This window comes from Dipteris shenzhenensis, chromosome 5, assembly GCF_047967505.1.
Source record: "Dipteris shenzhenensis isolate YYH24624 ecotype China chromosome 5, Dip_SZ_1.0, whole genome shotgun sequence".
In the NCBI taxonomy this organism is placed as follows: Eukaryota; Viridiplantae; Streptophyta; class Polypodiopsida; order Gleicheniales; family Dipteridaceae; genus Dipteris; species Dipteris shenzhenensis.
The window spans coordinates 21,117,569-21,131,546 of NC_141600.1; the positions used below are offsets into that span (position 1 = coordinate 21,117,569).

Sequence of the window (13,978 nt, forward strand, 5' to 3'; positions counted from 1 at the left end):
TACAACTGAAGTATGCCCTCTTCCTTTCCAAAACCAATACAAGAGACGAATGCACTCCTAACTCTATAAATGCAACTTATCATCTCATAACATGACCATGGGATGGCTATATATATGGCTCTTGTTGATAAGACAAAACTTCATGCCATGTGTCGGTTGCATAGCACAACTTCAATAAGGAGATGAGCAAGCATGTTCCAAGTGGCCAGCCAAATGCATCCAATGGTGTTTGTTTGAGCTGTTACGATTCTTCTATTAGTTATTTGTTTGATGCACTTGAGGGGAAGGCAATGGTTGATTCTTGAAATGATCATTCACATGTTTTTTGATAAACTGTTGTGCTCCCAATAATCCCTTGCTTGCCTACAAAGCTTGCTCCCATGACACACACATGCTGAGCAAGGGAACAGTACACAAATCATCTTACTTAGCCATCTTTATCACCTGATTCTAAGTTACTATTGCTTGCCAACTTTCCTAAATTATTTGATGATTACTTATAAGAGACATCCCATATCTACGTATGCAATGTGTGTATCATATAATGTGCATGTTTATAATGCTTGTAGATAAGTACATCGACACAAAAATGTTCCTTACATACATATGTATGCAATAAACATATGTATACATGCATGCATGTGTGTACATACCTATACATGCATGCATGTGTGTACATACCTACATTTTGTTTGTTTCACTTTCCTTTACTCTACTTGCATTTTTTAGAGGTTGGCAGACAATACCAAAATAGTGTTTTGCATCTACCAAGACAAATTAGAGTAGAAGTAGATATGGCGCCACAAATATAAAAGGGAAGAAGGTAAAGCTCAGTGCAGAAATAATAGATGAGTCAAGTAGTGAAAGATCTGTACTCTTCTGCAAATTTGTCAAACATTTGTGACGTCAAAGCCACAGCACCCTCGCTCAGTTCTTCGAGTGAATCCTCATCCCCATGGCTTATTGGGTTTGGGATTGTACCTTGATGAAACTCGGGCCCCACAAGGTTCAGCTTGGGGTCAATAGGAAACTTCCGCACAGTTTTGGTGATATTAAATCTACTCTGCAACAACAACTCAATGGTCAATTCTGCACTCCTATTTTAACACATAAAAGTGAAAGAACATGCAACAAATAAAACTCAAACAAAGGATGTGCTAGACAGAAAGTCACTCACTGTGCCTAAGACATCGCTCACATCGACAGATGCAAATTCGCAAGAAAGAGCTGGAAAACTGAAGGGAAGGGGAAAAAAGAGTTAATATTTATCCGTTGACCTTCAAAAAGGTTCAAAACAATATACATAGATATATATAGCATAACCATTAACTGTATTAACAATAAACTCTATGAATGCGGGGTAAAATAAAAAGGTTTTAACAATAATCTCTGCCATACCACGTATCACAAGAGTATTAAGAATCTACTTCACAAAAGCTCAATGCAATCATGCTACATATATATTAGCCATCTTTCAGAATGAGCTAGAAAGGCAATAATATTCAATGGCCGCTCTACAATACATTTGAAGAGGTGCCACAATCTTTACAAATGTTGCAAATGCAACTAACTTCTATCAGGATCCAAAACCATCAGTTTAAAAAAGCATGCATTTTCAGATAACCTAAAGCTTCACTACAATACAGCTGAAAAAGTGAAAATTTTGGCATGCATATCATTTTCATACAAGATCAGTATTGCATCTGCCCTTGTAGAGGCCACCTTACTGTCAAATGCATTCAATGCCGGTGCCATCCTAAGCAATTCAGTTTTAAAAGCATGCATTATGTTAAAAAACTTCACTACAATATAGTTGAGAAAGTAAAAATACCTCCCATCTGTAAGGCCCCATATGAGGAGAGCATGGGGGAGGTGGACTTGGATATGATGTGGCTGCCACATGGGCAGCATACTCAGAGAGAAAAGCAACGCTCTAGCCGAGGTAGCATGACCTCGGAAGAATCAGTCGACATTTCCCTTAAAGGATCTATGTTTGTAATTATTTGTTTGCGCTTCATGTAAATGATCGGGAGGGAATTAATGTCAAGGTCCTAGGTGAGGTTTGATAGCACCAGACTAGGTGGATCTAAGGCTAAGGGTCTAATGCAAGAAATGTGCCTAGGGGCAAAGGAAATCAAAGCATCCCAAGAGAGGGGTGAAATGTTGCATTAGTAAGGCCCTATAAAGATGACATGTGACATCTAGATCCATCTAGGGAGATGGGGCTTGTTGAAGCTAGAGAGAGAAGAGAATGAACTGTTCACATATGTTTTGATTTCGAATTTTCTCTGTCAGCTCTCATGCTTCAGCAAGGTTGGCTGGGTGGAAAGATATGGTGCTATTCCCGTGATTTGCAGTAGGAAGAAGAGAAGGTAGTTAACAATTGGTATCAGAGCTTGGGCTAGAGGATGAGAGGGGATTTGTGATCTACGATGAAACGAATAGAGAAGCGTAGGCTACTCGTGAACGACCTGCGACGTGGATTGGACGGGACGTGAAGAGAGAGTGAGCAGCTAACTCTTGCAGCGTAACTTGGTAGCGAACAGCGTGGTGGCTGTTTCTGAGCCGTTGCTGGAGCGAGGGATTGCATAAGGCAGGTTGACGTAAATAGGTGTTGCTGCCCGTGGTCTACGATGGAATGAAGGCTCGTATTGCGGGAGACTTTCAAAGTGATACATGGATTGAGCGATGCATGGGATCTGGGGGGTATTGGTGAAGATAGACGATAGGTTGACGAACCACCTATCTGGTTCGTCCAAGGCCACGCAAACAGCTCGTGGGCTCGTGACCTCCACACGACGGGCTGACCTAATGAACCACAGAGAAAGGACTGATTCATTTGGTAGACTGACGCACGCAAGTGGCTCGTGAATGGGGAGGCCTGCAACGCGACATGTGATTACTGGTATCTCCAAGGTGCAGCCTGGCGTGACGCATGGTGGAGTGCTGCTCGAAAATAGAGAAAGTCTGGTTCACTTGGCAGGAGCGATCAACCAGGGAGCTTCCGCCAACTCTGTGTTTTTTTTTTTTTCCTGATTAGTTTCGTTGATGCTCCGCTTATGAACAAGATCTCGTAAGTGATAAGTCTGCATGAAGGTTTAATGCTGTAGCAGGGACAGTTTATGCTCGAGACTATGCCTGTGTGCTTCAGTCAGAGTTAGTTTGCAGGAATTTCCCTAGTATAGGGAAAAGCGCTATTTGGGTTATGCATGTGTCAAATGCCTGGTCAGTGTGCATGTGGGATTGCACGCATTCCCAAGTATAGGGAATTGTGTCAGAGTGCCAGTACACTGAATTGTGTCAGTTTGTAAAGCAAAACACCCATTGACCTGAATGGAAGTAGAAGAAGGGGCTTCCAGGAGGGACCCTGGTGAGTCAGGAGTCCGGCCGACCCAGCAGGTGTCGCGCCCAGGAGCTCACACCTTATCTGGCAGGATTGCATTGCTTGAGGATGCCTTGCAGCAGTTATTAGCGCAACAGTTACAGGCCAATGCAGGGCAATCTGAACTTAGAAGAGTGATACACAGTATGTCTGCCAAACCTTCTCGAGATGAGAAGGGAAAGGCTCCAATGGAACCGGAGTCTAGTGTCCATACGGTCGAGCCTAGGAAGGCTAAAGTACCAAATATTGCCAATTACAGGCCGGAAAAGTATTCTGGTCGGATGAATGACCGTAGTTCTGATGTCATTGAGACCTGGTTACACAAATGGGACGAGGCATTCGCCATTTGTGAAATCAGAAATGACATCAAGAAGATCCGCGAGGCCACCCACATGTTTAGTGAGGCTGCGGATCGGTGGTGGATTAAGCAACAAAAAGATGGTATAGCATCCACTGCCTGGGAGGGGTTTAAAAGAGAATTCAGGAAACACTTCTTACCTCCTAACGAAGCATTCCGAGCTTGGGATCAATATAGGAACCTTCGTCAGAGAAATTTGTCAGTGGCTGAATACACTGATAAGTTTCGAGAGAGCGTAATGAAGGTTGATGAACCACTGCCTCAATCAATCCAAGTGAAAGATTTCATATTTGGATTGAATGATCGGATAAAAATGGAAGTTCGGGCTAAGTACGCGAACACGTTAGATGATGCAATAGCCATAGCCCTGAACTATGAAGATGCCAAGGGCAGCAGGCCAAGTGGGTTTGCACAGGTTGGAACCCAGCATGGGTACCAAAAGAAATCTGGGTTTAAGAAGAAATGGATTAGTAGAGGGAGTGGTTCTCAGCCGAGTGGTCAAGCCAAGCAGGCGAAACCACCTGAAACTCCTAAATCAAGTACCACCATTGGAGTGAAAAGGAAAGTAACCCCAATGGCAGCCCGGGCTTGGTCTAAGTCTCCCTTAAACCCAGAGCAAAGAGAAAAAGCGAGGAGAGAAGGCTTGTGTTTTGGATGCCTTCAGCCTCATCAGTGGAAGGATTGTCCATGTAATAAGGATCGTCAAATGGCTGAGATGGTAGTCTCAGAATGCGACGTGGAAATGGAGGGAAGTCCCAGAGCGGAAGAGATGCTGATTCAGCTAGCGGGATCTTCTCAGAGGTCAGTACCTTGTTTGTTATGTGTGTCTGTTGCTAAGCTAGTAACGAGTGCACCTGATAACATCCTATCTAAGCCCGCAACAACGGGGTATACAGCCTTTAATGATACGGAGTTATTTAAAATGAAAGGGCAAGTGGTCAATCATGATGTCATTGTGTTGTTTGACTCAGCGTCAACTCACAATGTGATTAACTCCAAGCTCGTGAAGAGGCTGAAGTTAAAGACAAGTCCATCTGACTATGCGTATACAGTCAAGATGGCAGATGGAAGTTCAACTGAAGTATGGGACCAAAAGGGTTACCCAGTTGGAACTTCGTATTCAGGACTATGCTGAGAAGCTTGATTTTGAAATGACTAAGCTTGATTTTGAAATACCCAGGACTCATGCGGATATAGCCCTGGGTATGGCGTGGCATTCTAGGAAGAATCCAGCCATTGATTGGAAAAAGCACGTATATCAATTCAAGATGAATGATGTGCTTTATGTCTTGCGAGGTGAAAAAGATATGCCTCAGGGACCGTTGGTTTCCGTGATGGAAATCCGAAAAGCTCAAGAAGAGTTTTTATTCCTTTGCACAGCACCGGTAGAGCCGGTTGATGATTCTTCGGCTAGCACTGATGTTACGCAAAGTGGTGAGATGGCTTAGCTGGCTAATCTTATAACAAAGGAGTTCTCTGAATGTTTTAGGGATGAACTACCTTATGGGTTACCTCCAGTGCGGAATGTTCAGCATAAGATTGAACTGATCCCGAGGGCAGAACCTCTAAATAGACCTCCCTATAGAATGAGTTTTACTGAAGAGACGGAGGTGCGTAGACAACTGGAAGAATACCTCAAGTTGGGGCAGATTCAACCAAGTTTCTCACCTTTTGCTTCGCCAGTGATATTAAAGAAGAAAAAGGATGATACGTTTCGCCTCTGTATAGATTACAGAGCATTGAATAATATCACTGTTAAGCAGAGGTATCCGATGGCTCGGATTGATGATTTGCTAGATGCATTACATGGAGCCGTGATTTTCAGCAAGATAGATCTTAAGTGTGGCTACCATCAGGATTAGAGCCGAGGATGTGCATAAAACCGCTTTCAGAAGCAGGTTTGGTCATTATGAGTTTTTGGTAATGCCCTTTGGACTTACCAATGCTCCAACGACATTTGTCATGCTTATGAACGATTTACTACGTCCATATATCGGAAAGTTTGTAGTATATTTTATTGACGATATTCTTTACTGAGCATCGTGAACACTTAAAAATAGTGTTCAGTACTTTGAGAAAAGCCAGTCTTTATGTAAATAAAAAGAAAACTATACTGTGTATGGTTAGGCTTGAATATTTAGGATTCATAATTACTCCAAAGGGGGTAGAAATGGATCCAAAGAAAGTGGCTGCGATACTGACTTGGCCAATCCCTCAGAGTCTGACCGCGTTGCGATCATTCTTGGGATTTGTCCAATTTTATAGAAGGCATATCAAAGGATATTCCGAAATAGTATAGCCATTGACTGATCTGACCTCAGATAAAGTACCTTTTATATCGGGAAAGAATCAACAAGAAAGTTTGAACACCATAAAACAAGCTGTGGTCACAGGACCGGTGTGAAAAATAGTTGATCCCCAGAAACCGTTGTTCCTGGAAACAATGCAAGTGGCATTGCAGTACGAGCAGTTCTCCTTCAAGAGGGAAGGCCAGTAGCCTTTGAAAGCAAGAAGCTTTCTCCCTCTCAAAGGAATTGGCCAACTCATGAATTAGAGTTGTATGCTGTTATCCATGCTTTGAAAACATGGAGGCATTATTTGTATGGTTCAGAGTTTTATGTGGATGTGGATCATGATACTCTGAAACATTTTTATAAACAGCCTGACTTGAGGGGCCGCCAAGCTAGGTGGGCAGAGCTCATGCAGGAGTTTAATTTAACGATTCGGTCCCGAAGAGGGAAGGATAATAAGGTTGCTGATGCGTTGTCTCGCATTATGCACAATATGAGTTTCACGGTATTAGAGAGTGCTCTAATGACCGAGATCAAAGAAACTCAAAAGGTGGACGAGTTTGTCCAGAGCTTATGGCCTAAAGCTCATGTGTTAAAACCTGGGGAAAATGAAAAGGATGACCTGGCATCCAGAAAAGGCCAAACTTATGCAAGATATACCATAAGGGATGGTATGCTGAAAAGAAATGGCAAGGTAGTAGTACCTAGTCAGAATGATCTCAGGCAGAGAGTCATTCGTCGACAGTGCCATGATAGCCCATGTGCGGGACATCCAAGGGTCGAAAAGACATATGATCTCGTGAAGCAAGATTTCTTTTGGCCAAAGATGAAAAAGCATATTCATGAATATGTGACACGGTGTTTCTCGTGTCAGGTAAGTAAGGCTGAGCGGGTGAAGCCACCCGGACTTTTACAGCCCTTGGAAATACCACTGAGTAAGTGGGAGAGCATTTCCATGGACTTTATTGTAGGGCTGCCTATGACACAAGGAGGGTATGATTCTATCCTTGTGGTAATTGATCGTCTAACCAAGATGGCTCACTTCATTCCGACTAGAGAGTCTGTTAGTGCCCCGCAAGTAGCGGATTTGTTTATTAGACATATATTTCGTCTGCATGGATTGCCTAGATCCATAGTATCAGACAGAGATGTCAAATTTACCGGTCATTTTTGGACCGCGGTATTTGAGACACTAAGGACTGAGTTGGGAATGAGTAGTGGGGATCATCCTGAGACGGATGGTCAGACGGAGAGAGTCAACCTGACTTTAGAGGATATGCTGAGGGCATATGTGTCATTGAGGCAACATACATGGGACAAGTGATTGCCATTGTTAGAGTTTGCCTACAATGATAGAAAACATTCCTCTACAGGGTTCAGTCCGTTTGAGCTGAACTATGGTTATAGACCAGCCAATCAAACTATAGTTGGAATACCTCAAAAAGTGCCTAGTGCCGCGAACTTTGTGGTTCAGATGCGGGAGATGCTAGCACTTGCAAGAGCTAATATCCGCCAGGCTATGGATAGAGCCAAGGTGTATGCGGATGAAAACCGGTCTATAAGAGTGTTTAAGGAAGGAGAAAAAGTTTTTCTCAGAGTTCCTTCGCACTCGAAGTCGTTGACTTCAGGAGAGTGTGCTAAGTTATCACCTCGATACTGTGGGCCGTGGTTAATTCTAAAGAGAATAGGCAAGGTAGCCTATAAATTAGAATTGCCACAGGGGTGTAAGGTGCACCCGGTTTTTCATGTTTCGCGCTTAAAGAAATTTTTACATACAAGTGACTCACTAATCGAAGGTGTGGTTTTGTTTCAGGAGATAGAGGATAATGCGAGGCGCAAACCAACAAGAATCCTGGACCGAGGAACAATGCAAATACGAAATCAAAAGATACCCACGGTGTTGGTTGCATGGCATGGTTAGCCTCTATCCGAAGCTACCTGGGAATCCGTATACCAGCTGCGGAGAGTGTTCCCAGACTTTATCATCGAGGACGCTGATGTCTGAAGAGGGAAGGAATGTTACGCTCTAGCCGAGGTAGCATGACCTCGGAAGAATCAGTCGACATTTCCCTTAAAGGATCTACGTTTGTAATTATTTGTTTGCGCTTCATGTGAATGATCGGGAGGGAATTAATGTCAATGTCCTAGGTGAGGGTTGATAGCACCAGACTAGGTGGATCTAAGGCTAAGGGTCTAATGCAAGAAATGTGCCTAGGGGCAAAGGAAATCAAAGCATCCCAAGAGAGGGGTGAAATGTTGCATTAGTAAGGCCCTATAAAGATGACGTGTGGCATCTAGATCCATCTAGGGAGATGGGGCTTGTTGAAGCTAGAGAGAGAAGAGAATGAACTGTTCACGTATGTTTTGATTTCGAATTTTCTCTGTCAGCTCTCATGCTTCAGCAAGGTTGGCTGGGTGGAAAGATATGGTGCTATTCCCGTGATTTGCAGTAGGAAGAAGAGAAGGTAGTTAACACGGTTGGTTGGGTGCTACTGGTCGGCCAGAGCAGGCTGCCAGTCTGCTATTTTGGGGGGCTACCAGCCCCTATAAAAGGAGCCCATTGGGGGCTCAATTCTCATCCATTGTAGCAGCACCTGAGGAGAAGACTGGAGTAGCAGATCAGCAGGGTTGGGGCCTACATCCAGGAGGCCTAGAGAAGAGCTGATTGCTGCAGACATAGCTCAGGGGAACCAGCTGGTGAATCTCCCATCTCGCACTTTGCCCCCCCCCGGTAGCCTCTCTGCCCCCCTCTCCCAGCCTCTCCGCCCCCTTCTCCCTTAGCCTCTCCCCCCCTTCTCCCATAGCCTCTCCTCCCCTTCTCCCATAGCCTCTCCGCCCCGCTCCCCCTCCCGTAGCCTCTCCGCCCCCCCTCCCGTAGCCTCTCCGCCCCTTCTCCCGTAGCCCCTCTTTCTCCGCTCCCCCTCCCGTAGCCTCTCTCTCTCCGCTCCCCCTCTCGCAGCCTCTCCGCCCCCCCTCCCGTAGCCTCTCCGCCCCTTCTCCCGTAGCCTCTCCTAGCTGGGCTGAACCCCCAGCCCAACTAGGGGGTCAGCTCAGCCAGGAGGTAACAAGAGATATGGCCAGCAAAGCATGGCCCAACCTACCTTCCTCCTCTTCACATTCTCTCTAACCCCGATTTGGGCTAAACCCCCAACCCAACCCGGGGGTTAGGTTAAGCCAAGGGGGTTCATCATACAGCCAACTATGGATTGGCCTACCCTCTCCTCCAAGTCCCCCTCAACTCCTTCAACATCGATCAGGACTCTGTACTCTACAGTTGTAGCCATGACACCCTCTCCATACGCACGGAATTACCAACAAGAAGGCTCAAAACGGCCCATGCTCGGGCAACAGGATCAGATTTTTTATCTGCAGCAGTCAGTTAGAGCTACGATTGGAGCTGGCAGAAGTAAAGGCCCGACTTCACATCTTGGAAGGGCCTGGTAAGCAGGCAGTAATTGATGAGGCTGTAAAATCTTGTAAGGATTCCCCCCCTACCCCACAGCTAGTCTCTACAGTCAAAGATCTTGTTCACACTGAAGTACAAACTGCTAGGAAGGAAGTGTTTGTGGAAGTTGACAACAAAGCAAGTCAGTCTGATATCCAAGCAGAGATTAAAGAACACGAAGCTAGATGTGATAATGCGCTGAAGATTAGAATAGGGGGGCTCCCAAAAGATTGGTATGGAGGATACATATAGTGAAATATTGACAAAGATCAAATCAAGTTTTCCCAACATTGAATGGGTGAATGATGATGAGCAGGATGATGACGACTCCAGGCCAGCTTCTATTTTGAACTATAGAGGTCATGCAATCCTTACACTGAAGTCAAAAGATATGCCGATCAAGCTTCTTCGACAATCATACAAGCTGAAGGGCACCAAAGTATGGATAGCAGAGGAGCTTACACAAAATCAACTCAAGATTAAGGCAACTGAATTAGCTAGAATCAGGGCTGCCAGAAAGGATGGAAAATGGGCAATTTACCGTGAAGGATGGAAATCAACTCAAAATGAAGGCAACTGAATTAGCTAAAGTCTGCCAGAAATAGGCAGTTTACCGTGAAGGGGTAGCACTAATCAGAGGTTTTAAATCAAAACCAAAAGACTCTCAGTCTTAAACTGAGGTATGGCTGTTTACTCTCCAGAATATCATGTAGGTACTCTAAATAATTGGGGTTGCTTTTTGCACTCCTTGGAAGCTGCCATGTGCCCTCCCTAAAGCAGATGTACTAGAGGGTTTCTTGCTGTCCCATAGACCTTTTGGTCTCCAGTGGACGTTAATAGACTTTCTTTCTTTCTTTCAGAGGGAGACTTCACTGTTGGTTGTCTTCCAGGGCATCAAGGTGCACGGATCAAAGGAGGATTCACTACCTTACCAGTGGCTGTCTTGGAGGGATGGCTTGGAGCTGTGTTTGCAAGCACGGTAACAAAGCCAACTCAAGCTCTGTGGGAGCACGCAAGTTGAGTGATCTAGAACTACCACAGAGGTGAAGGGGAAGGTAAGAGGGAGAAGAACAACAGGGAGAGGGTGAGAGAGAAGAGTGACACTCAAGATGCGGGTGTGAAGTGATGAGCCACACCACAAACTCATAAGTTTTATTAGGATTAGGCTTTCCCCCTATGACTGTCTTAAGACAGTCATAGGTGTCATATCTTTAATAAAGGGGTGGCAATGTGCCTAAAGGGGAGAAAAGAATAAAAATTACAGCAATATACAGTTACTGTATACAAGACCATAAAATAAGAGTGGTCTCATCCTAATCCCATGATGTGGCGGCAATGTGCAAACCGCTCTGTAGGCAAGCTCTTAGTGAGCAAATCTGCAAGATTATCATCAGTATGCACCTTCACAAGCTCAAGTCGCTTGTCTTCCAGTACCTCCCTGATGAAATGATATTTCACATCTATGTGCTTGGTCTTCTGATGAAAGACCGGATTCTTTGCCAACATGATAGCACTCTGACTATCACAATGCAAAACTCGCATATCTCCTGTAATGCCCAAATCTTCCACCAGCCGAGTAAGCCATATTGCTTCCTTGCAAGCCTCAGTGGCTGCAACATATTCAGCTTCAGTAGTTGACAGTGCAGCGCATTTCTGCAACCGAGACACCCATGATATAGCACCTCCTGCAAATGTGAAAATATAACCGGTAGTAGACTTCCGGTTATCTGCATTCCCTGCATAGTCTGAATCTGTAAAACCATGCACCAATGCATCCTACCTACCATAGCATATGCATCTTGCCTACCATAGCATATGCACAAGTCTTTGGTACCCTTGAGATACCTCAAGACACCTTTCACTGCTTCCCAGTGCCGCTTGCCTGGATTTGCCATATACCTGCTGATGACTCCCACCGCAAAAGCAATATCCGGACGAGTGGCAACCATGGCATACATCAAAGAACCAACTGCAGATGCATACAGAACTTTGGCCATTTCAGCCTTATCATCATCTGATCTGGGGCTGTCCTTACTGCTGAGTTTTAAATGTGGAGGCAACGGGGTACTAATAGACTTCCCCCCCTTCATTTTAAACCTCTGCAGTACTTTGTCAATGTACTCTTTCTGTGACAGAAACAAAAGTCCCTTGGACCTGTCACGAATAATACGCATACCAAGAATATGGTTTGCATCACCCAAGTCTTTCATATCAAAAGACTTATGCAGTTGTTTCTTCAAAGCACTAATCTCCTGCTGAGATTTGCTGGCAATCAGCATGTCATCCACATATAGAATGAGTAGCATCAAACTGCCATCCTTTGCCCGTTTGGTGTACAAGCAATGATCGGTCTCACACCTATGATACCCTTGGGACTGCATGAAGGCATCAAACTTCTTGTACCATTCTCTTGGTGCCTGCTTGAGTCCATACAAGCTCCTTTTGAGCTTACACACAAGCTGCTCTTTCCCTTTAACAGCATATCCCTCTGGCTGACTCATGTAGATCTCATCATGGAGATCTCCATGAAGAAAAGCAGTCTTCACATCCATCTGACATAAATCCATGTCCTCATGAGCAACACGAGCTAACACTGCTCTCAAAGTAGTCATCTTGACGACAGGGGAAAAGATCTCATCAAAGTCAATGCCCTTCTCCTGCTTAAATCCCTTGGCAACCAATCTGGCCTTATACCTCGGTAAAGCATTTGAATCCACTTTGACTTTGCAAACCCACTTGCATGGCAAAACCTTTCTGCCTGCAGGTAGCTGCACCAAGTCCCTTGTATCATTTTGAAGTAAGGAGTCCATTTCTGACTGCATGGCTTTCTCCCACTTCCTTTTCTCTGTTCTTCCCATAGCTTCCTTGAAGCTGGAAGGCTCACCACAATCTGTCAGCATGATAAAATCAGCCACATTATTGGCTCCTGGAACAAACCTGGCAGGAGGCCATTGTACACGGGTGCTCCTCCTAACAAAATGTTCCAGATTAGGCTGCTGTCCAGCCTGTTCGTCATGCATGACGGGTGGCTGTACCACCATATCTGGCTGTTCTACAGCCCCATCTGCTGGCATATCCAATGGTGCATCATTGGCAAAATTATCTGGCTGATTTCCAGCCTGTATACCCTCTTGAACAGGGTTATCTGCAGCAGCCTGCTGCTGCATATAAATGGGCATTCTTTGCTGTCCAACATCATCATAAATAACCCTCCTGTATTCCACAGGTTGCACGAGTTCCTTGTGTACACTATCCTCTTTAAAGATGACATCATTGCTGCGTATAATCTTCCGTTTAACGGGATCCCATAACCTGTACCCCATTTCACCTTCGTCACCATAACCCATGAAGATGCATCTGAAAGACTTTGGCTCCAGTTTGGTGCGCAGTTCTTTGCGTACATGAGCAAAGCACTCGCAGCCAAACACACGTAAGTGCTTATATGAGGGTGGCTTGCCAGACCACACCTCCTCTGGCACTTTCAACTCCAAAGCCTTGTTTGGCGACCTGTTAATAATGTGAACTGCTGTTTGCACGGCTTCTGCCCAAAAGCCATGGGGCAATGCAGCATAAGACAACATACATCGAACCTTCTCCTGAATAGTTCGATTCATCCGCTCACTTACACCATTTTGAGATGCATTATGAGGGGCTGTGAGTCCCTGTTTAATGCCCTTAGCTTCGCAAAACTGCACAAAAGCATGTGACACATACTCACCCCCATTATCGGATCTGAGGCATTTCAGCCTGCGACCTGTCCGATTTTCAACCTGAGCGACAAACTTCTTGAAAGCATCTAAGGCATCGCTCTTATGCTTCAAGAAATTGACCCACACTTTGTGTGTGGCATCATCAATAAAAGTAATAAAATACTTTGCACCCCCTAGTGATAATTGTGGCATCTCACACAAATCAGTGTGCACTAGATCAAGCGGTGCTCTATTCTGGAGAGTCCTCCTCTTATGAGGAGTCACAAAATGCTTGCCAAATATGCAATGATCACAAGTAGGCAAATCTGAAAAAGAAAGAGACGGCAGATAACCCAAACGTGACAGTTCTTGCATTCCTTTAACAGACATGTGTCCCAACCGGCTATGCCACAATGAAACCTTTGGCAGCTCGGTTATGGCAACAACATGATTACCCACACTGGAAACATAAAGAGGGTACAAGGTATCACTCTTATAACCCTCAGCCACTACAACCTGGCCATCAGTAATCACCCATTCGGAATCCCCAAATGTGGTGTGGTAACCGCTATCATCCAACAGGCCAGTGCTAATCAGATTATTCTTGATTTGCGGCACATGGCGGACACCATCAAGCATAAATATGCGTCCATCAGGGAATACTATCTGTATACTGCCAATCCCTGCAATCTGACATGCATAGTTGTTCCCAAGATGAACAACTCCATGAGTACCTGTGTAGGAAGTAAACCACTCCCTGTGAGGAGTAACATGAAAAGACGCACCTGAATCCAAGAGCCAGGTGTGCATGTC

At 44.9% G+C, this 13,978-nt stretch overlaps 1 protein-coding gene across 1 annotated transcript in view; it reads right to left on the reverse strand.

Annotated features, from left to right (window-relative positions):
* Nucleotides 1-13,978, reverse strand: part of PDIL5-3 (PDI-like 5-3) — a 140,178-nt gene that overhangs the window by 100,456 nt on the left and 25,744 nt on the right. Inside the window, exons 4-5 of the mRNA XM_087374842.1 lie at nucleotides 1,178-1,235; nucleotides 876-1,063 (exon numbers count right to left, since the gene is read on the reverse strand). Coding sequence (XP_087230968.1) covers nucleotides 876-1,063; nucleotides 1,178-1,235 — 246 coding nt within the window. The remainder of the gene's footprint in view (nucleotides 1-875; nucleotides 1,064-1,177; nucleotides 1,236-13,978) is intronic.